Source organism: Athene noctua, chromosome 7 (genome assembly GCF_965140245.1).
Source record: "Athene noctua chromosome 7, bAthNoc1.hap1.1, whole genome shotgun sequence".
Classification (NCBI taxonomy): domain Eukaryota; kingdom Metazoa; phylum Chordata; class Aves; order Strigiformes; family Strigidae; genus Athene; species Athene noctua.
In genome coordinates this window covers 8,124,746-8,149,441 of record NC_134043.1, presented here as the reverse complement: position 1 = coordinate 8,149,441, position 24,696 = coordinate 8,124,746, and the positions used below count along the sequence as shown (strand labels likewise).

At 39.5% G+C, this 24,696-nt stretch overlaps 1 protein-coding gene across 2 annotated transcripts in view; it reads right to left on the bottom strand.

The window, feature by feature from the left end:
* Positions 1-739: 739 nt before the first annotated feature.
* The window catches only part of TMEM163 (transmembrane protein 163), a 104,173-nt gene continuing 80,216 nt past the window's right edge, over positions 740-24,696 (bottom strand). For both annotated transcript variants that reach the window (XM_074910358.1, XM_074910357.1), the window contains 4 exons: positions 22,432-22,528; positions 7,947-8,058; positions 3,352-3,493; positions 740-1,881 (listed from right to left, as the gene is read on the bottom strand). In XM_074910358.1, the coding sequence (XP_074766459.1) occupies positions 1,821-1,881; positions 3,352-3,493; positions 7,947-8,058; positions 22,432-22,528 (412 nt within the window). In that variant the 3' untranslated portion in view covers positions 740-1,820. The remainder of the gene's footprint in view (positions 1,882-3,351; positions 3,494-7,946; positions 8,059-22,431; positions 22,529-24,696) is intronic.

Here is a 24,696-nt window from a genome sequence, read left to right as displayed (position 1 = left end):
GTTACACCTTCTTGCTCACCTTCTGAAGCCGTTGGTGCTGGCCTCTGCAACAAACCGGCTGCTGGAGTGCATGGCCCTGTGAAGCAGCACTTTTAGTAGTTCCCAAGCGTCATTCTAACAACTACCAGTGGGACTGGAGAAGTAATAAAGCCCCTGGAGAGATGGAAGAAGGTAAGCAGTACTAATAAAACTAACAAAACCACAAAATGTCTAATATTGCAGAGTTCAGGCTCTGGTTCTATGATTCTGATGCTGGAGATGCCTGACTAAAGCTAGAATTTTCTGCTTCAAGCAGAACAAAGCGTCATCTTTCCAATATCGTGCACCTCATATGGGCACTGTCAGGTGAGTGAAACCTTCGCGTGGTCTCTTCCTACATTTGGAGTTGGCTTTTACTAAAGATCCTTAAAGATCTGGCTGAGAACCTGCTAAGCGACATATGATGGGAAACAGAGTTTTAGCATCACATGGCACCAGTAAACAAATCAGTGTCCCTACTGTCCCATCAATCACCAAACAGTCTAATTGTACAGCTACTCTAGTTTATGTAGTCTATTGTTGTGTAGCTAGAAACGGGCATTTCTGGCTACTTGGCTACTTACCGTGCTCCTATTTCAAACTCGACAGCAGCCTGTCTACTTTTTATCCACCTGTGATAAACAGAAGCAACAATACTGGTTCTGTGTTGTGAAAACCAACCTGGAATATATAAAATAAAGAGAAAATGGATATAGCCAGAGAATCCAGTTTAATAGGCTGCTATACAGGAAGACTTTGTTCTATGATACATTCTGGAAATAGTTTTCAAATGTTCCTTACAGATACTGTATAAAATAGATACCAGTTTTATTGATTATACATCAAGATTCTTTGATAATTTAACCTGCTATTAAGTAACCTATAAGATGTGTGATGGAAGGTGAGCAACACTTTACAGGACAATCTAAATCTAATAGATCTGTATCATCTCACCACCAGATTGAGCCACTGCTGTGCCATCGTCAAGACTACAGAGCAACCACAAAGTCACACACGCTGGTACATCTGCATACAGTATAACAGAAGATGAGAATCCCATTCCTCAAACAGCTCCTCTTCCTTGCACAACTTCTGGGCTTTGGTCTGTACAGTAATACTGTGTGTGCTTGTTTGGTCCATGCAAAGCTATGAACAGTGTCTTGTTAAGAAAAAATAGAATTTGAATTGAAGAGGTATAGTTTCAGGTAATTTAGGATTAAAATGAAGTATCTCTCTGATCACAGAAAGTCTGTACCTGCTCTTTCTGTGCATCTATTTGAAGGGAGGGGGGAGGAAGTAGCTACTTAAGTGTTTTAAGCAACACAGCTCTTGGTGTCCAGACTCTACACAGGATACTCTGTTAGCCAAAGAGGTTAGCAAGGATTGCACTTCTGTTACAGCATGTGTTTGGGAAAATACAGGCCAGGAGAAAAAAAAAAAAAAAAAGAGATCTGAAAATGGCACTTCTTTACCCACAGGCTTATCACACCATTAAGAACACTTTCACTCTGGAATATACGACATGGCAGCTGGGTTAAAACTGCAAACTGCATGTTTTCTATTGTCACAGGAATCAATAGCATACTTGAAAAAATAAAAAACAAACAATGCCGCTGTTTCGCTGAATTGCAAGCAGTGTGCACATATGCCAGTTTTACAGAGAGATTTCCCATTAAAACAAACTTCAACAAAAACAGACCACGGGAAACAAACTGCATATTTAGTAAAATACCATTGGCACCACTTGCCAAAATGTACGATGCTGTAGTTTTACAGTCCTGACAGAGGAGAGGGGGTGATCTTCACTCAAACATCTCATAATGGCGCGTTTGCCTTACACGGGGTATCATATCGATAAGCAACCTGCAGAGGAAAGCACGGGAGGGGTGATGCAGAGACACAGGAAAGCCCTGGGACTGGGGTGTTCTATTTACTTACAAATACTGATTTATTTTATAAATAACAAAGAACTCACATGTAGTAACTGCCTTATCTTGCTTTCTCCTGATCAGAATTAGTTCTGCCCCAGAATCAATTCTGCCCAAAAGGGAGCGTAAAACAAACTGTGTGGAGAGGGGCTCTCCTTTAGGAAGCTTGGACATACAGCTGCACTGAGAAACTGAATGCGCAGCAGCCGTAGCTCTTGGCTGGAGAAGCCATGGAGGGATTAGTGGAAAAGAAACAGTTGTAGCACCCTGTTCCACACCAGACTGCTGCTGGAAGAAGGTACCCAACTGTAGAGGAGAATTGCAGTAGTTTCACAAACTGTAAAATCAGGTGGTTGCCAAAACAGAATTTAGTTTTATTCTTTGTTAGCCTTCATTGTGTCTTGGTGACACAATGGCTGAGTGCACTGTCGAGCAGACCGAGGGCATCTATGTAGCATGAGTGTCACTGGCTGTACAAAATGTTTCTGACACCATTTGGTATGTTTAAATAAATATTTTTGTATGGATTTATTTCTACAGTTTTCCAGAACAGCTAGTTTTATAATGGAAATAGTGATTATAGTTATTTTTCCAAGAATGATATTCCCCATGAAAATGTTAATTTAATTTTCCAAGTTTAAAAAAAAAAACCAACAAAAAACAAAACCACACAGCTTCCAGATGATGGCTTACTGCAGCCTGGCCAAGGTCTGCTTCTCAACAGGCACGATTCCAGTTAACTAAGATGCTACATCTGCCCCTTTCTATCATGGTAAAAAGTGCAATAAAATGCAAAACTCTTCAATTCCATGCAGCTCAAGGAAATCATGGCAGCAGCCAAGTGCATGAGCAGAGCTTTATTTGATTTTATTCTATTTCTGGTGTCATGAATCAAGAAAGTATCTTAAAATTCAATAGAAACAACAATTGAAACACGACTGGCTAACCTCCAGTTCAGAAGTTGCTATAGGGTAGGGCTAGGATGGAAATCACTATCCAGGTCATTCTTTAAACGTGGGCACCTCAGCTTTAACCTATACCTTCTCTGGAAAAACACAGTACTTAGAAATGTTCCATCAAAGCAGCATGGAGTTATTTTTATCCAGGATTTGTGGTTATTTTTCAAATATTTCAAGGCCCGTACTTCCAAATTCAGGTATACGAAAGTCTTCTAAAAATTATTCAGATTTCTTTTTAAGTCCTGGCTTCTTCCCAACTGATGTGAGACACACAAGCTTTTATCCCTTTCCACACACTCTGTTCCAGTATTGGCAGCTCATCTAATAAATACCAGTGACTGATTTGACTGGAGTTATATAAGCCTTTAAGAGCTATGGCTTACTGCATTAAACAGACAGCCCATCTGCTGTACATACTGCAATACCTGCTAGCAGGAGGTACTCACTTGATTCCATAGGCAGATATTGTAAGTCCAATTAAAACTCCTATACTGCCATCCAGAAACCAGACAGAAGAATTGTGTTTAAAAACTTCGGCGCTAAGAAGGATGGAAAATCCCATTATTCCACCTACAAGGGAGTTGAAACCTAGGAAGGGAAAAAAAAAAAAAAAAGAAAGGAAGACCCAAATCTTAAGGAATTTGCTTTAACCATCTCACCTAAGAAGAGATAACCTGTAGGGAGACAAGGTGTTACCATACCAGTGCCCCCAGAGAGGAGCACGGACCTTATGCAGTGGCACCTGTGGGCTACTGCTGTGCATGAAGGAGGAGGTGGTGCAATTTGTTCACACACAGTTAGCCAGAGCTCTTTGTCATGCTTCTTTTCAACAAATCTAATACAATAGTTGGTGTCTGACCAGTGTGTTTTAAGACCTCTGTCAGTTGTTGTGTCTGGTATAAATAACTTCACATTAATTTCCCGGTACTGTGTGTCTTGATTTGGTCCCTCCCAATTTTCGGTCTCTGCTCAGTTCCAAACCCAACTCTAGCTGCTGTTTAGTTCACAGGGCTTTCACATCTTGATGCTAATTTTCCAAGCAGCAATATGCCTTCAAAATATAGGACCTGCACTTATCTCTCTTGTAATTTATTGTCAAGAACGAAGTATCTTTGCACTGTGAAAGAGTGGCTGGCTGGCTGTGGCCCTGGCTGGGACTGCTGCAGCCCAGTTACCTTCCACAGAACCTCTTCATAACACACGTACCGTTGCTGCATGTGCAAATACCCCTGGTCAGAACTTCAAAGGCCATTTCATAGGGTACCCAAAGGCTCTCACTTTCTCTGAAAGGAGCAAACTGAAGTCCAGTAAACCCAAGGAGCTCATGAAAAGGAAAATGGTTTTGCACAGTAACATTTCGGACCTTCTCTTGAAGCTTTTTACGCCATTCCATATATTTATTTACACGTACTTGGCACTTAGAGCTGCATACACTGCTCAATGCATTAGGAAAGACATCCAGGATAATCCTAGGAGGATTTTCCATTTATGCCTTAGATACATCACAGGACCTTCCTATCTATTATTCATAATTTTAATGAACATCCTTTTAGATTCCTCTTTCTTTTTAAAATCCTTTCTCTCTGCCTCCAAGATTCTCCCTTCAAAATTCTCCCATTGGAGCTTTTGGAATAATTAATGCCATTTTTCCTTCAACTCATTTGATTGGTCTTTTTTTGAGTTTAAGTCATTCCTTGTGTTCATATTTTTCCCCAGATTCCTTTTTTGGATTTTTTTTTTTCCCCCTCAATAACCCAAAAGACATCACTGTTGTTCTACACAAAAAAAAATGTCACTGATAAGGCATTCATTTGGTAGATATATATATTATTTAACAAATAAAAAAATCAAACTTGAAACATTCTATATTGGTGAATCAACTCTATTCAGCTGCTGCTTATAGAACTTAGCCAGTTTTTTCTAATCCCCCATGACTGCCAACAACCACATACCTGACACTTATTCCTGAACATCTCCTTTGATCCAGACCTCTCACATCCAGTCCTTACCTAAACCATGTTAAGACTTTCTGGAAGATGGAGCTAAATCTTGACCTTTCCTAGGTATCCCTACAGCGGAAATACTTGTATACACCACTGATATTTTGATTAAGATTCACCAGATCCCTGTCAGTAAGTACTTAAATGCAAAGCAAACCCTGTCAGGGAAGCAAGTCTGTGGCAGAAAGAGGCATACAAAGGTTTCAGGCTTCCAGTCCTGCAAAGAAAAGGGAGCTGAGGGGTTTTTTTGGACTGTGGCAGTGCATTCTACCATTGCCATCAGAGGCATTGCATGTAAATGCCTGATTATTGGATTAATTATACCGGTATAGTTAAACTAATATAGACACTATTACTCTGTCCACACTCTAGTCTAGAAGAATCCTGATCATTTTTTTTTTTTAATTCCCAGGCAATATAACTTATACTGGTAATATATGTCAATGAAATACATATATTGTGTGTGTGTACATATAAAGAATAGTAAATATAAATTAATTAGTTATCAATTTAAACCAGTGTTACTTCCCCTGCTCCTGCCAAAGTCAGAATCCACTGGCATGAAAATGCAAAACCAGGGACAATACATTTTCTTGTCATTATTGGCTGATGGTTCCAAATGATCTAAAAGCTACTTAGAAAGGAAATAGTTTTCTTTTCCTGACTGTCATTCAGTCAAACCTTTCTTTGCCAGTGGGGCAGGAAATCACGTAATGGCTGCAGGTATTAATCCAGACACCACGTGCATAAGGCTAGCACAGGAGAAAACAGGTGGCTGAATCTGGGAAGGAAACAGGTATCTAAAACCTACAGGAAAGTTGACAGAAAGGCTGACATCACCTAACTGTCACATATCTGCATTTGTCCTCCAAGATGTTACAAAATTCAAGATAGGAAATGGCTGGGTTTATTATCCAAAAGACCGTGGGCTTTTGCTATAAACAAATTGTACAAATAATGTTTTGCCTCGCGATGATTCATACATTTAGGCTTTGAAGAGTTATTGTTGTCAAGCCCTACTCTAAATCAAAATTATTCTTTAAAAAAAATTGCTAATAGAGGTTGACATGTATGAAAGAGAATTTGCTGTTTTGAAAATAAACTTATTTTTCAGGAAGAAAAATGGATGCTCTTGTTACTCAAAACAGTTTATTGGTCTATAGCCAGTGAATGCAGGAGGTAAATTAGCAGGAAACAGAAAACACTAAAAAAAGATATGCAAGGGAGGGCTAAATCTGTCTCAGCTGCTGAATCACACTGTCTCCTCCTGATTGTTAATAAATCAAGTATATATGTAAATACATCCTGCAAAAGAAGATATTTAACCACACACGGTAAGATCAGCCTCCTACATTTTCTAAAGTAGTTCTGAAGGAGAGAAAAGAGAGATAATTGTATACTTTATAGGTAATTGTATACTTTATTCCCTCATTTTTTTAATCAAAGAACAAGCAATCTCCAGCTCAGAAGCAATATAATTAGCACAAGGATGTAATTATGGGGAAAGAGATTTCTGTGCCATACAGGAGACCAATTCAGAGTTCGTTATTCAAGAATTTTTCAGCTAATATTTTGTCTGAAAAAAACTTGTTTCAAAAGCAAACTACATTTTTTTAAAGGGAGGGTTAATCCTTTGCCTGCCTAGACACAGTTCTGAAACGGTCAACATGGCCCACTTACACTCTGACAGCGAAGGAAATCAGACTCACTGGTCCGTAGTTCCCAGGTCCCTTTCCAGAATCCTTTTTGCAGGTTAATTATTTTTTTTTTTTTTCCCCCAAAATGGCTAGAGTGGCAGAGCTAATAGTTAATAAGATCAATGAACAGCATGGTCTGTTGGGAGAGAATCACAAATGCAAGGAGGCAGTAGCTTAGTTGTAACCCCCGCACTGCTGTTTTGATTCATTTTTTGCTTATTTTGTATTTCAAATATAAATACTCATGAAGTATTTATTTAAGTGGGATGATATAAAATATAAATACTCATAATATGTGTTATCACACATCACCAAAAAAAAATTTTGAGTATGTTTAAGTTACTTTAAAAAAGCAATTGTATGTATCCCTAGAGTAAGGTGAAAATTCAATTTCCTTCAAGTGAAATCTTTAGCTGATTAAAATAATTTATGTACCACAAGCCATGAATCATTAACACCCTACCGTGTATGTTTACAGAGTATTTCAAACTGTCCTGTGCTTGCAGATAAAAACTGGTAGAGATTTGTAGGGCACTGTGAAGTCTCTGCCATTGCTGTGGCCTCGCTTGTTTGCAGAGTAGATCCCCGTGGCTTTCTGGAGATTCGCAAGCTTGAGTCTTGTCAGTAAGAGGCGCATCTCTTTAAACATACCTTTAAACTCAGCAACAGCCAGGTGCTACACACCTGAGCCAGCAGAGCAATGGCAGTGAGGTCTTCTGAGGATACAGAGGGGAGATTCGCCTTATGCCAAGCTCCGGCGGGGCCAGAGGAGGGCAGCAGGCAGGCAAAGGCTTTGTTTTACACAGGCGATGCTCCCCCAGCATTACTGAGTGGCAGGAAATGCACTACAGTGGCAAATTACATCTACAGGGAGTACGTATGAGTGATGGAAGCGATTCCTGCTCAAGGCAGGGAGGCATTTTCTGCAACGGGCTTGCTGTAGAGATGAAATTGTTTACCAGGCATAGGCAGTGAGGACAGATGTGACTTAACCAACACTATATAAATTGGTGCCATATCCCCACTCTGTAGTAACCTCTGACTGACACTCACCTAATTTATTATATGCGCTACCTCTAATTCTCTATTATTGCTTACTATCCACACACACATTAACTCTTTGACTTCCACCAGACACACCCATTTCAGCTGAGGTATGTATAAAAGAGGCTAATGGTACCACAGACTGTTCTAGTGTTCAGGGTTTTTCTTCCATTTTCCAGTGACCCTCTTATTTCCATACTCTTTCACGGTTGCCCTCGTGTGGGGGTCACTCATATCCTGTCTATGTCTACAACATTCCCTGGAAAAGTATAAAACCAGGAGGATTAACTTCACACTCACCATCGGTTATCAGTGCTCTGCTTGTAAGGACCTTTCCCAGCATAAATTTGATTACTGCCAAGACAGTGCAAAGGATTCCACTTAAAACAGAGACACTATACAGAAAGTCATCCTGAAAGAAAAGATGTCAGACATTAGTATATCTTCTGGTCATGCCCCATATACTAAATGACAAACAGTACTAGTTATTGTGCAATTATTGGTGCCACTAAAGTACACAACCTGAGAAAAAATTTCCAGAGTTACGACGTTCACAACAGCTGGTGCTTATTTTGCTTATACTGTTGTAATTGTCTTTGCAAGTATAATTAATAACAGTTCAAAGCAACAAATTTTGAATTGACCCAAACTCCTCAGAATCAGGTTTTATACCTGCAGGGCTGGCTGCAGACTGCCTAGCAATCCAGTGTCTAATGCAATCAGTAATGAAGTCCCGGCATGCAGGATAAAGGCTTGAGAGCAGAATTTCACTTACCAGACCTTTGCTGATTTTTCATGTGAGAAATAAGCATTTAATATTGTTTCTGATTGTTGCTTGCTTTGGTTTTGTCTGGTTTCCTTCTTCTACAGTAAAGTCTGGTTCAAGCTACATCCTAAGAGTTTTAATACTGATGTGCAGTCAGGTTTAGCTCTTTCTTAAAAAACAAACTTTCCATGGACTTGCATTTCACAGCTACAAAAATATCCACATTGCTTAATTGGAATGTGTAACACAGGCTCTGTAGGCTCCCTCAACAAAAAGCTGTGTGTCTATGTAGGGCAAATACGAGTAACTAATTACTATTTAACACACATTCTCTAAAAGGTCATCTGGAGGCACCTACCACTTTCTGCTGACTATTCTGTGTTTGGTTGGGGTGGGAGGAAACACTCCTGGGCACTGAAACTCCAGCACTGCATCAAAGTGCCTACAGGGAGGCTCCTTCTCCCTGCTGAGGTACATCAGCCCAGGGGCTGTGCAGAAAAACCCAAGCGAGCTCTTAGCATGCTTGCCTGCCGTGTAACCACAGAGCTTTGAAACAGATTAATTTATTACTCTTAATAGAAGCTTTCATTTCAGCTGTTGCAACATCAGTACAAATGAAGGAAATAGTAAGTTGGGGTGGGGGGTGGGTGGGTGTTGGTGTTTGGGGTTTTTTTAATCTGCAGGTCTAAGTGGGCCAGTGCCACTGGGACCGTGTTACTGATTAAAACACTCTGGCAATAGTCCCTGTTGCTGGTAAACACTGTCATGATGATTCATCATCAGCTCCATCCATTTTCATTATTTTAGCAGCAATTCAAAACCCAAAGAAATCAAAAAATGGTTTTGAAAGCTGCTTAGGAAGATACTGGGAATTAGATTACTGGTATAATGTACTGACATCCCTAAATAAATCATCCAATGTATTTTTATACTATTTTTTATGTCATATCATTTTCCAAGGTCTACTTCAGCCATGAGCTCATTCTCTCTAGCCCTGGTACAATACTGAATATTAAGACAAATGGCACTGAGGGAAAGAGAGTAATATAGACACAGTGAGGACACAGAACTCAAGCATTGGGGTAGGATAATAAGCATTTGTAAAATTATTCTAACAAAGCGACTGGAAAATACCTAGGCAATTTTGGAGTGCTAGGGAAGGACTAAGGAAGGACTGGGAATATTTAATTGCTGTCAGGCTAGCAAGGAAAATTGTAAACTTTCAGAAGATCTGAAATAACAAAAAGGGTCCAAAAGTCTGGATAAGCTTTGCAAAAAACACTCAAAATTTGAGTTACTTGACAGTTCACGCCTCTAAATTTTGTGCATGCCCAAAAACTTAATTTTGATAGCCTGACAAATTCTGATTGGTCTTAAGATTTTAGTCTAACCCCATCTAATATTTTATTAGATATTTTACCTAATATTTAATATACAGCATCTGTATAAGACTTCAGAATAATCTAAAGCAGAATGATATGCTCCATCAACCTATTTATCTCTATCCCAACCTGCCAAGTTAGCAGCCCAAGTGCCATTCCCATGCTATCACACAAAACATGAGCTTCCCATAGATGTGCGACTTTGTTTTTTAACTTTAATCATTTGTAACAGTAAGCGTGGCAAACCAACCTGCTTGTGATGTCCTCAAGAGCATGGAGGCCCCTCACTCACTAAATGGTGAGCAAGAGGCGGATGAAAAGAGCAATGCAAAGGGATGCACCAACCTGACGTGCTCTCAGCTGTGCACAGGCCCTGGATTTTCACAAGTAACATGTGTCAGGTGGGTGCTCAGTGGAATAATCAGCAGTTTCACAGTGTTTCTGTTGCATCTCACTTACCAATGTTCAATGACTACACGAGTTGTCTTCTTTCATCATCACCCCACAGACCCTGCAAAAATGTGCTGATGGCTCCCAGGCATCCCTAACTCCTGTCTTCGTCTTCATCCTCAGCAAAGCACAAGCTTTGCCATTAGCACAGGACTGAATGGTGTAGACTCAGGGGAGGTGACAGCATAAATTACTTTGCTATCAAAAGTTATGTTACTGTCAGCCTTGGGCTGACAAAATGCAGTTTTCCTGCACCTATGAAATTCTTGGGGATGGACCTGCAAACAATTACAAATTCACATAGTCTGGAAAAAAACTATGAATACCAATCCAAAACATTTTGAAAATTATTGATGTAGAGGTTCAAAAGTCCAATTATTAATTCAGAATCTTGAAAATGCTATGCTTTATTTCTTGTGCAAAGTTTTATCCTCTGCGTGGCACGTTATTTTGAGCTGGTTGGTTTTCTTCTTGTCATGGCATGCACCATAGATTTTTGGGGTGAATTCGGGTTTTTTTCCTGGATGTGTCACTAAACTCAAGGTATGTGGAAATGCACCTTGCCATTTCTTTCAGCTATACAGCTGTGATCAAAATTAGTCTAGCTGCTTTACTAGAATACAAGAATGACTTACATGTGATACAGATTTCTGAATCAACTCATAAAGTGAATTAATGAACAGACTTCTTATAGAGAATTCAGGAACTAGAACAATCTTCATAAGTTTAGTGCTTTTTTTCATTGAATAACAGAAGACAACTCATTTTGTTGCTAATACTAACCTAATAACCCCTGGTGACACAGACCTGACAAATCAAAGCTCCTTTGTTATCACAGTGGACACAGAAAGGGAAGAAATTAAAAAACCCTGCTCCTAATGTAAACATCTCGGTAGTTTCGTGCTTTAGACTGTGCCAAACAGCTTTTCAGAAGATGATATTCCTTTTTTTCAGCTCTAAACCCCTAAAACTAAATCATATCCCAAATCACTCTCCAGTTGTGTGCAGCTTTTCGCAACAGCCACGGGGAGGCGGCAGATACCGCAGCAACTCAGCGCACGGTGCATGAAGACAAAACCGAAAAAAAAAAAAAAAAAAAAAAAATCTATTAAACTGCCTTTCCTCAGTACTTTGCTACGCTTTCTGGGTGTCCAGGCACCCAAGAGTTTGAAGAAGAAGAGTGAGGCTACCTGCCACTAACGAGAAGGTTTTACAGGCGTTAAGAGATCAAGCCCACATAAGTGCCAAAGCCACAACAGGAGAGAAACAGCCCAAAACACTGCCTTGGCACTACTTCACTGCAAGGATCAGCAGCTGGGACCAGCTGAGGAGAGCAGCTGGCTGCACTGGTACACTACAGGTCAGGACATGGTGGAAGGAAGCGCCTGCTAAGAGGGGTTCAACAAATTCCCTGAGGGAGGGCTGCTGTGGGCCAAGCACCTGGGCTGGAGCTGGGGCTGCAGGGGCAGCTGGCCGACAGACACACCATGGACACACACTTAGCTGCAGTGCTACGGGCTCCGAAGAGTTAAACACGTCATACTGTGGCTGTGAAATGATTCCCATTAAACTAACTCATCCTTTGGAGAAATGAAGAAAAGAGAAGCCATAATGGAGATCTAAATTAATAAAATAAGCCTGGCCATCTGGCACCATCTCCCTCCGGATCTTCCCGCAGCCCTGCCCTCTCGGTACCTCTTGCCTTCCCATCTGACAGTCATTAAGAGCACGAAGCACATCTAACCAGACTCACTGTACACATCCTTGGTGTTATTTTAATTAAAGCAAGCAGCAAATTGTGACAGATGATAAAAATTTAAATCCTGATCATTTCCATATGATAAAGGCTTCTCAGCATGGTAAATAAAAGCTCTTTCCGTTTCCATTTCTTTTCATCATATTCCCTCATTACTACTACACTGTACATGAGACCATAATTAAAGGATGCATATATCTTATTAGATGGCTTCATGTATAAAACAGCACTGTACGTAAAGCAAGGTGCCCATCCTGGACTGCCACCTCATTACACAGCACTCTAACAGCTATAATGTTCCTATTTAAAATTTATTTTATGCAAGATTTTATGCTATGACAGTTTCCCAAAAGAAAGCTTTCCTAGGATGCTCTTTGTTTGGCCCTAGAAAAGGAATAATAGAGGTCAGCAGGCAGCTTTCCTACATTTTGTCCAAATGCACTGTCTCCACCAGCACAGCTGAAAAGATGGGTCTTCAAAATGTGACAAGAGTTCTGTCCCCGCTTTCAAGGATTTCACCAAAAGCAGTAGTAAACTTATGGCTTAAGGAAAATTTGTTGTTGATGATGATGTGACTTTGATCTCTTTCTGAATCAACTGTAGAGCTAAAAAAAAAAAAAAAAAAAAAGCCACAGGGGATGCTTCAGAGCTTGGCTTATTAGGTGGAGATTTCGGCTTATTTGTGATCCTAATCTTTTCCTAGAATGCATCTCACTAATTCTGACCCTAAAACTTTGCCCTGATTTCATATATTACTTCCACCAACTCCCCTCCACCCCCTCTCCTTTACAGTCCTGTCACTTCCACTTCTGGGATGTAAACACATTCTCACTTCCCCTGAAGTGCACTGCGTTGATTCATCAGTATGGGAGGAAGAAGGCATGTTCAGTGTTCCTCCCCAGTGGTCACAACACATACAATATTATGACTAAAATCAACATACAATCCTCCTCTCCGGCCCTCCTTGATAGCTCATGCCAGCATGACCTCAAAACAAGCTTCTCCTGCCCTACAGCAGCTGCACATTTCTTTCCACTCTTCTGCCCTCTTTTTAGCTTCCTCTGGGTACTGGCCAAAGGCTGAACCACTTCCCAACTCCTGCAGGAGCTGGGAATTACTGATACCATCTTCTCCATGCCACTTTTCCCCTTCCCAGTGAAACCAGTGTCTCATGGTGTTGCACCTCTTCTCTGCTGAGCCTTGCTCATCTCACCTGAGGAGGTAGGGATGTGTTTCTGGAATGCTACAGAGGTTGCTGACAGAAGTGATGTCGTGGCTAGCCCAAACTGAGCTGAGTTTGTGTCGTTAAATATTAATTTTGCCCACCTCAGCAACTCACCATCTGCCTCACAGGTCCCGACAATGACTCTTCTTCAGTCCAGGTGACCGGTCACTGTCCTCCCCAGCGCCCATCAGGGCCTGCTACCACCCTGATCCCCATCCCCATCTCCACACGCTTCCCACTGCCTCCCACTCCTCCAAGTCCCTCAGCAGCTCTTGCATCATCTGGGTCTGGATCACTAAAAGCCACTCTGTGTAGCACGTTACTTAATCATAAAGGACTGGTTTCCCCCTCCCTCTCCTCCTGAAGAATTCTCTTTATATAGGTAGGAATGGAGATGTTTCTAATACAAACACTGTAAAAAAAAGTCCAAATCTCTATCACGCTTTCTCCAAAGTAATAAATAGTTTATGTAATCCGTCTAGAGGGAGCTTCTGGGAAGCCAGAGGGTCTCTCTCACCAGCTAACTTCAAAAGGGACAAGAGTTTTAATTGCACTTCACTGTCAGAAAACAAACTGACAGCCAGTGTCTGACTCAAGTAGGAGACAGTCTCTTCACATGGAGATATAAAGATCTATTATTAGTCTCTCCCCAAAAAAATCTTGGGAATGTTTAAACTTGTATATTTGGTGCTGAAGCACTGTGACAAAGCAATTCCACAGCGCAGAACAATTCTTCAAGAGATAGATAGCAAAGACAGGGTGTGCTGAATGCCATGATGGGGGCACCAGGGCTGGGAACCAAGGGGCTGTGAACTATCTTAGGTGATCTCAGGACTCCTGCAAAGATTCTGCTTGAAACTCTAAGATCACTTGTGCTTCCCATTTTCATCCACATTTTTTTAGCATCAAACAGCTATAAAACATAATTTAAAATGCTATTTGTCCACCCTCGGAAGTGTCTCTCTGGTATGACTGCCATTTCTCCAGTTAGCAGGGGATTGAGACCAGCAAGACACTTCACATAACCTACCAAGTGGCTAGCAGTTGCCAGCTTTCATCTTATCACTGTGTGGTAAATTCTGAAAACAAGACTTTCCACCAATCACTTGAGCAAAGACTGAAGTGTAGTTGACATGTTTTTCCTAACCCTGCCTTACTAGCTAGTTCAAGTATCCACAACATTCCCACCAACCTGTAAGAAGCACATGTATTTTAGGGTTAAATTAATTGTTTGAGGCCAAACACCAAACCATACGTAATAAGGAACAATTATAAAAGAGGATTCTAATGTATAATTAATGTATATGGTACCCTGATTTGAAATGGTAAGCAATAAATTTTATATATATATATATATATGAGAGATTAGAAATGTACAGGTAAGTATGTATGAGGACATATATTATGTATAGACAGACACATGTATTATTTGTTCTATTGCTATTGACCTATCATTCAACTGTTGACATTGTTAAATATATTTATGATGTATTTGTTATAAATGATTAAATTAGTAAATAAATTAGAACTCATAAAGCTATACTGTGCGACCCCTAGCTCCCCATTTCAACTGTAATCAATAATATATGCTAGAATTACACACGGCCTAATCTTTCAAGTGATTTCATTTAGAAAAGCGTTGGAGGCGCCACATCAGATATGCTGCGTATCTTCTGTAAACAAACTGATTATATTTTTCCTTCTTTGTTCTGCAGAAAATGTCAGAAATATGGCATGATGCTTGCTTACTCTTGCAAAAAAGTGTCCTTTGCCATACTAATGAGGACAAATGCCAAACTGCATTGACATTACATGTGTTATACTATTACCTAGGGATATGCAAGCAGTAACTGAATAGTAAATGGATATTGATTTACAACCCCAGGTGAAATTAAAACAGTCATTCTCAGTGTGGCTGGGTTGGGGTTTTTTTAGCCTTCTTTAATAAACAAGAAAAGTTTTGCAAATTCTTTGTGGCAATAGTCAAAATAAAATACACCATTTACACTTAAATTGTATTTATAGCCAAGAATATATAGTAATCGACACAAAGAAGGTAAAAGGGCAAATGAAAAAGGATTTTTATCAGGGACATGACAAGTATTAACACTAGCAAATGCGAACACAAAACAGTGCTTGAAACCTATGCTTAATCTGAGTTTTAAACTCCTTTCCCTATATATTAACAAAACATTTTTTTAAAAATCACTAAAATTTACACAGAAATCCAAAAATGATGTCATCAACAATATACAATATCACTATTCCTCGTAATTTGTAATGAAATGTAACCAAATCCTCAGGGTCAGCACTGGCTGTGGATATGGTGCTCTGAAACTTCAATAAAGGAATGGTAATTCCTTTTCCTAGTGGGAATTATCTTATTATGGCTAACATAGGTTGGAGAACAAATGCTGCAAGTAACAATAGGGGAAATATTCTGCATCTGATAGCTCGGGGGAAAATATAGTAAATCATTTCTGAGCCAACAAGAACTGATTCTATTTTAGGTTTAACACTCAACATTGTAGAAAAAAACCCGCAAATTACATGATTTAAGAAATATTAATTTAAAATTAAGTGGGAGGGTAAATGGAATTAAGGTTTTCTATTCCAAATGTCTAATACTGATTAGATTTGTAAGTCAGGTGTATTGAACAACAGCTAAAATTATCAGCAGTCTTAATTCCAGACACCCAAGAAAGAAGAGCAGCTGGCCTACTTCTTCTAACACTTCCAGCAAGTGCATTAGGAACAAAGAAATGAGAAGCAAGGGGAGAGGGGAAAAAAATAAAAAGGAGAAAGATCTGATCAATGAAAAATATTTCCTTAGGGGTCAAGAATATGAAACTGAAATAACAACTGCAGCATGTCACGCTGAAGCAAACCCTCAAAGAATAAAGATTCACAAAGAAATTCACAGCTATATAAAAAAATAGGAGAAGAAATCAGAAAGAAGTGGGATTTGTAGCAGTAAGGTTCCCACACATTAATGGCACATCTCTCTTCCCTGTAAAAAAAAATCATTTTCTTTAGATTTTGTGATCTTTCCATATTTTTTCAAGTTTTCCAGGTGTACAATAAAATGTTCACAGCTACTCCTCATTGCAAACAGATGCATAGCGTTTGGACAAATCCACTGTACAGCACATGCATAGAAAATCAAAGACCGTGCCACTTAAAAATTCTGGGAAGGGCTGGGGGCACTGTAAGGGCTCTACAGCACATGTACGCCTGCTTTTTACAGGAAATCTTACTCAAATATCTAAGCATCCTAGATATATGATAAAAGTAAGAGAGAAACAGTAAGATTTCCTTCAAAACCAACATGTTCCAAGAGAAGTGGAAAATGTCATCACATCTCTAAATTCATAAAATAAGCAAGTTTTAATTAAAAATATTTTCAGGCAAATGAGAATGGAGGTCACAGCCTGATAAAGTGATTTGCACATATGTGTTGATGCATGCAGAAGCTGTGTCTATATACACACCCCCACACAAATTTGCATCCAAAGGAAAATTAAGCATCTCTGCAAACTCAAGTTAAATTTACATGACAGACAGATTCTCTCTGGAAGGGACATGAAAGCTTTATTCTCATCATTTACTCCTTGGTCCAAAAATCAGAGACCCATGTACTTTCAGTGAGCATCAGAAAATGTAATATCTGTAGCTTAAAAGAGATGTGGGAGGAAAAAAATCCATTATGCTTGTCACTGCATATATTCAGTATGGGCAGTTTCCAGACTTTTGGGACAAACAGCTCCCTTCAGTTGCAGTATTTCTCCTCCATCTACCTTATCATCAACCCTGTAATTCACGACTTCATGAGTTAATTAATTTAAAAACACAGTAAGCGATACAGTTCTATGGATCAGCTGTTGGAAAAGACTGCCCTACATCAGGAAGACTGAAAATGCTAGCACAAGGGTATTTTGAACCCCGAGGATTAATATGTATCTCAATTACTTGAAAAGAAACTTTTCCCCATGATAGTAAGAAGTCTATAGTTAATACAAATACAGAATTATATAGTAAGTGTATAATTAGTTCACTGGCCAACTCTCCTGACACAGAATGTCATTTTTCAGGGCAGGCTTCTTTTTACATTATAATTAATATGAAGTACTGTGCACAGGGAAAACCCTAAATTTATCTAAAAATGACAGTTTCTGAACTTACTGTTAACTGCAGGAGATGGAATCTACAGTTGAAAGTTCTGTAAAAATATCAATTCAGTGCTCAATAGTAATTTGCAAAAATGAACATATACCTGGTGACCCCTATGCCTTGAATCCTGTTGGATTTTCAGGCTTCCTCATCTAAAAATGGAGATAAAACTAAAAAGAAAGGTATGAAGAAAGTCAGTGATAACCAAAGGTCATAACCCAGTACAGCCACGGTTGCTGTTGCATATAGAAAACACACACGCTACCAGGAGTCAAAATTCCAGACATCACTTATCATTAACTTAGCCATATTTTAAACCCATTAATCTACCTAGTCATCCATATCCTGCCTTATAGGCTATTTCGAAGTTAACTACAATCCTTGGCATATCAAGCAAGGGAACCAAAAGGAGAAATACCCTTCCATTTCCCAAGGTTTCGAAGCATTCAAAAGAATTACAAAAAAATATTCCCTGTGCTGAAAGCATGTGTAGTGACATACACTACCTATTATTTATTTTTACTTAACACATAGAAAGAGGTAAACCAAACAAAAAGCAGAAAAGAAAGACAGAAGCAGTAATAAGAAATACAGGAACTCAGGAGCTCTAACTCCTCTCTTCTATGCCAGTGCAGATCAGGAGTGATGTCAGTCACAGTGTTTCAGCAAAATTACATTCGGCATGGAATAAAAGAGAATTCAAGTAGGTGACTGAAAAGTGCCTGACTGAGCTAAACCTGAGCTCCTGTTCTGTAAATTAAGCAGCATCTCTCTGTAGTCTAACAAGAAACCGTGGACATTTAAGCCCTTTACAGGATGGGGCAGTGGAGCTGGAAGTGCCATTAATGTGTAAACCTGTCATTCTCCTTTTGGTTCTCCAAATCCTGGTGAGGATCATCAGACCTGTGGCTGAAATCATCATATGAAATTACGACAATACTGAAACCTCCTGTTTCTAAATGTCCACATAAGTAAAGGAAAATCTGCATTCAAAACATTTGAAAAAGCATTTCAAATTAATTCTTAGTCATGTGAATTTTATATCCTTTCTTATTGGTAGTAATTTCATGAAAACAACTCTGAGATCTACTTCAAGGACAACAAAATCTCTACATTAAAGATCTCGTTAATTCTTCCCAAGAAAACCCCTTTCTTGCTACATGCATATTAAGAATTATACAAAGTTCATTGTATTTCTTGTTGCATATAATGGATATATTTATATGCAACAAGAAATACAATGAACTTTGTATAATTGGTCCAGAATTATTCAGAAGTGACTGACTATGCTTTTAGGATTTTAATCATACCACCTTACAATTAGCAAGCAGATACAGAATTGCTTGTTCTGTTTCATTTCTTAACTTGTCCATATCGTACTATTTTCTCCAAAACTTATACAAATTAAAATTAACTCAGAGAAATTATAACCGCTCCCAATTTTCAACACTGTCAAAGTTTCCCACAAATTAAGATGTAAATAGAGACTGTATATTTCTGAGAACGATGCAGCCAGTCATGCTGCTCTGCACTAACATTACATTAATCTTGATCCCCCATGAACCGTAGAGCAATGCATTCTAAACCATTTCTGTCTTTGGAATAGACAATACTAGCTCTGTGTTCAGCATCTGAACACAGTAACACTTTCTAGTTGGGTTTTAGATACATTCTCTCCCCTAAAATTGAAGTCACACATCTAAAATTTCACAAGACACTTTGAAAAGTACCCACATCTTCAATGACCTTTGCTTCAAGAAAGACTAATAAAGACGTAAACTGTACAAAAAGAATCATGCAACTACGACTCACATGTGAAACTTATGTTGACGCATATATCCTCTTAATCTAGTGCACAGCTCTTCACCCTAGTTTTATACCAGTTTGGGACACCAGTGGAGTTACACTATCTTTCCTTGGTCTTAATGTTCTGTTCTTGCTCACACCATGAGGATACTTCCCTGGCATCAGAGTAGCAACGCAATATGAAATCCCAGTAATACAGAAATCACCATCAGAAAATATTTCAGGTCACTTTTTTGATGCAGAACTGGTTACTTCTGTGCAAAAAGCCATTAGCAGAAAACACTGTTCTATTATTTTTCCATATATGTCCACACATTATAGCTAAATTACATGGCAAAATATTACATAAATTAGTATCATTAACAATTAGTTCATTGGTGGTCCGAAGAGTAGGAGACAGCACCCTAGATAAAAGAGTAGAGGCAGAAGTTTCTTGACCTTACTGATTTAATTTGAGCAGATTTCCACTCTGCAAAGATGTTAATGATATCGCCTGGGCAGCTGCAGAATAGCTGAGAACATACTCGATCAGCAAAGACCCAAACAACTGGGAAAAAGGACTATTTCCGCTGAGACACAGAACAGCTAAGGGAGCATTACGCAAACAGAAAATCAGCATCAGATTCAGACACAGCTGGAGCAACTGAAAAGGCCTCTATTAAATAACATCCTTTACCCCAACTATTTTTAATGTAGCAACTCCTAGGTACAATACCTCACCAGCCTGCAGCAGTAATGCTGTTCTCTCTGTCTCCCCATTTTTCAGTGTTATTCTTAGTCTACACAGAGATATTTCACCTGTCACACAACCCTTACTGAATCAGTTTCCCACAGTGAGATGTACTGAAAGACTTTGAAATGAGAATCCTTGCCACGTCATTTAAGAGACACAGAACAGAAGCACCATCGTTTTTCATCCCTTGTTCTAACCTACTTTCCAGGCAGAATTGCAAGGTATGAAAATCCTTTACGTGTGTACATGAGGCTTCTACCCTGCCACTAGCCAGCCAGTCCATGTCCTGCCAGATACATCTTTCAAACTGTTGATAGTATTTGAGTGCCTAAATGAGTGACAATAGTCAGCCTGATGTCACAGAAACAAAATTATTTATTTATCCTGATACCATGTCAAATGTAAGCAGTATCCACCCTAACTTTTACCTACTTGATGCAGTGTTAGCACACCACAGTCTGAATCCAAGACAGTCTGTGACAAAATGGATCTGCACAAATTATTATTACAGGACACATGAAATGCAATGGGATCTTCTCTTTGGGGATACCTTTCTGTCACTCTGATTTCATATTTCTTTCCTGCTGTAAATGCGTTTCAAAAATTAAACATTAGGAAGTACAACATGTCTACAAGTTGTAAATAACTTTGATGCTGCAAACAGGAGACATTTATCCCCGTGTAAGAGACAGAGCCCTCACCTGTAGACAGTACCTGTAATGATGGAAGAGTGAGATAAGATGACACAATTTTTAAACTTTTTTCCCTACTGCTGAATTATTAGGGCATTTGCCCACAATGAAGCAGACTGAGACATCCAAATTAACCTGACCTACACTACCACAAATTCACCAGATGGGTGTTTTAATTATTCTTGCAGCCTCCCTTCTTACTTTACTTCCACTTCACAGAGTCAAGACTATGTATTTTCTCACTAACTATGGAGTCAAGACTGTAGCCAGATGCACTGTTTGGGTATTTAGTTAAGAGGCTGTCCTTTAGCTGGCCATCACTGCAGGGTCTCCCTTCACCCTGATCAGGATCTCCTTCAGCCTTACTGGCACAATGGCATCTATGTTCACTACCTAACCTGGTTCTGTCACAATGTTTTGGTTGAGTTTAAGAACTGACTATTAAACGTGTTTAAGTTAACCTAGATCATTTCGACAGAACCAGGCTGGTGAACAACTACACGTCTTGTTATTCTGGCAGAGCCAAAGAGGCAGTAAATTATGAAGACTGGAAAAGAGAAAAAGCAAAATGCAAAGAGAACATGAATCACCTGCGGTCAAACAACACACCTGGCTGCAATTCAGTAATGCATTAGTTCACATGTTTTTGCTACACTAGTCATCTTTGCCCAAATTTTGCTAAACTACTGAAAAGTTTCTGTAGTTGCCCAGCTTCTTGGAAGTTTCCACAAGAGCACAGGACCCACTGGGTCATCTGTACTGCTAACAGTGGTAACATGCTGATTTCATTTTGGCTTTTTTTTCCAGCTCTGCCTCCATCTCCTGGTTGAAAGTGAGGAGTTTAGGTTTCTCTCTAGCGATGTGCTGAGAATGCTACTTGACAGGGTGAAGCCCTGATGCAAAAGTCTGCACACATTTACAAATAGACCAAACTTTATGAAGGCCAAATGCAAAAGGTCCAAGTCAGGTTCTATATACAATAACTGAACTGAAGCCTCATTTTGTTTGAGCACATTAGGAAGAATCTTCTGGGAGTGGAACCATTACCAAATGGCTCTCCCAGTGAGTAGCTGGTTTGGATGAGCAGAGCTCAGGGAAGTTAATAACCAGTACTGAAAAGAAGCAAGCAGGACAGGACAGAGCAGAGCTGAGAGAAAGGCCGCTGGGGAGAGCTGCTCTATAGGCCAGGTAGGGGCTGGCTTTCATAACCAAAAGAAAGCGGAGAGCGGGAAAAAAGCCCTTTGTGACACTCCATGGTGAGCCAGTCAAAAAGCCAGCTCTTTCACCCAGCATGCTCCCCTCACCTGTTTCATTCCTGCTACTCGTACATGGCTCTGGAATTGGAGGCAAGAGCTGGAAAACAAAAAAATACAATCCAAAAATACATTTTTTCCACACTAAAAATAAATACTGAAGCCATTGGAGTAGTAAACTGTGGAAACATTCTCCTGATAAATTCTACTACTTTCATTATGCCCAGAGAGACCTCCTCTCTGTAAGTGAAATCCTGCAGTCCCGTATAAAAGCTATTAGTGATTATGCTGAGAAAGATTTGGCCCATAAAGGTAACCATGGAGAAGAGATGGGATCAAGCCTATAAAAACTCACAAAGATTAGACTCCATCACATAAGGACAAAATACTGCTTGAAGACTAGGAACAGTACGTGCAGCCAGGCAGACAATGCACCTGCTACAGCTTCACTGAGTTCAACGGGGCTTGTTGAAAGGAGACACTGGTCTTTCTCATTCTCACAGGCAGTGTATGGAATAAAGAGAACATTTTAAAGAACATGAATCACCTTACCACTTCTGGAAGCACCTTCTTCGCAAGATCGTGGATGGCTTTGATCACAATACATATAGATGACAGGAGGAATATGACACCCAAGATAACACAAGCTCTGGGGGGGGGGAAAAAAAAAAAAAGAAAAAAGAAAAAAGTAAATGTTAAGAACATATTTGGAGTTGTCAACTCTCCCACTGCTGAAGGATAACACACAACGGAATATTAATAAAACAGCATCTTAAGGGGCTAAAGATAGAGACAAATTAAAGAAGAGAATGAAAAGAAATGTCCAATTCCTCTCCATTTATTAAATACTGGATTAGATGTGAGAAGACAGGGCAGACCAGATGATGTTTCAGAGTGAGACAGACAGACATGTGTCTCCTACTCTTGATTATTTATCATAGAGTACTCCAGAGGTCTATTTCTCTTTGCTTGTTTGTTTTGCTAGGATCTCACATTAAAAATAATCAAGGGAACTTCATTCTCTTTACCAAACCAGGACAGATCTTTGATAAATCTGGTCAGTAACATAACAGAACCTGAAACATATGTTTCCTCCCCTAATCTCCAAGAAAAAAATATTTTAAGTGCAGATACTACAAAAAAATCTGCAGGTTACGTGCATCACTTCCTAGGCTGTCCAAGGTGTCTCAATACCTAGATGAATATCAGTCTGATCAGATTAGGTGCTGTGCAGAATTAGACTCTCTATTCCTGCTCTGCAGAGCTGTCCACCCAGTCTTATAAAAAAGCAAATAAATGGGTTAATGAAGAGAAGATAAAGTAACAGAGAATAATTGAGAATAATTAAGTTTTTTATAGGACACAGGCACTAAAATCACACTGTGGACAATCCACATAATCCTACAGACAAGTCCTCAGTAAAGGGGCTGCCCTTCTACAGTGGTGCACAGACAACATGCAGCATCTTCCCTAGCAACAGAGTGGTATGCTCAATGACATACTCATCTCAGGTAGATAAAACTCTGCCACACCAATTTAAGAGAGATGTTTAACTCCTCTGGAGTAAACTGCAACACAGTCTTCATTCTTGCTAAAAACCTGTTGTAAAAAGTAGGCAGAAAAGGCTTGTGACAGTCTGATTACACTAGTCCTTCCCCTAGACTCAAACACAAAACCAAAAATCTGGCCCATCATCTGTGAGAGAAAGAAGCTCACAGGATGGATTCTCTGCAATCCTGCAGCGAGAGGGGATCATTAAATGGTAATACAGATGGGAGGAAAGCTCATCTGCCAAAAAAAATGAGTAAAACTGAAAATTAGGGGGCTTTCCATTTTCTATTGCACATTTGCAAGCAGATCCCCATTCTTCAATAGATTCTTTTCAGAGATTTTCAGTTTCACTCTGAAGGGATCATCACAGAGTCTCTTAACCTACTTTTGCCAAATTCAAAACTTTTCAGTACCACCTTTATGTATAACTTCTGTACTATTTAGCACTGCCATAACCAAAGAAGCTTATACTGCACAATCCTTCAAAATAGATTCTGTTGTAATGATTTTATTTTTTTAGATGAGGTACAGAAACATATACTAAAAGTTTTCTCATTTACCTGTAACAAATGCAGACATCAGGTAACTTGAACACAAAACTGGTCCACAAAAGTTGGCTGACTTGCCTAAGGCCATTTGCTGAGCCAGTGACAGGTTGACATAAGATACATATGCTTCATGCAAGAATATGCTGACATTTAATCTGAAAGCAACACTGAAAGAAAAGCTTTTCTATCATTCCCAGCAGGCTTCAGCCAACATAGCCACAAATATGCGAGTTGGGAACAATAGATTAAACTTCCTTGTGCTGATACGTATTGTTGCACACCAAGAGTATGGCAAGAAGACCAGGAAGCATCACCACCTTCCCTCAGCATACCGCCTGTTCCCTGAACAGATCTGAGGAAGACAGGCAAACATTCCCTAAGGACCTGACAGGAGCCTTGCACAAGTCTACTGTGTCCAGGGAACCAGAACTTGCCCTGACCACTGGCTGGATGCAGTTCTCACATATGTTGGAAAGTTTGGGCTTCTTTCTGTAAATTCTCCAACCACTCAAGCCTAACAGCAAATATTTTGCATCTTTGCCTACGCCAGCTGATAAGTAAAGACTTCAGCAACCTTGAGCTGCTTCTCTTATTCCCCAAATAAGTTTTACTGTGTCAAAAGAATTTCCATACACCTACTTAACCAGAAAGAGCTAAAAATAGAAAGAAAAAAGGAAGATGTTAATAACAGTGACAAGGGTATTAATAGCAGACAGAA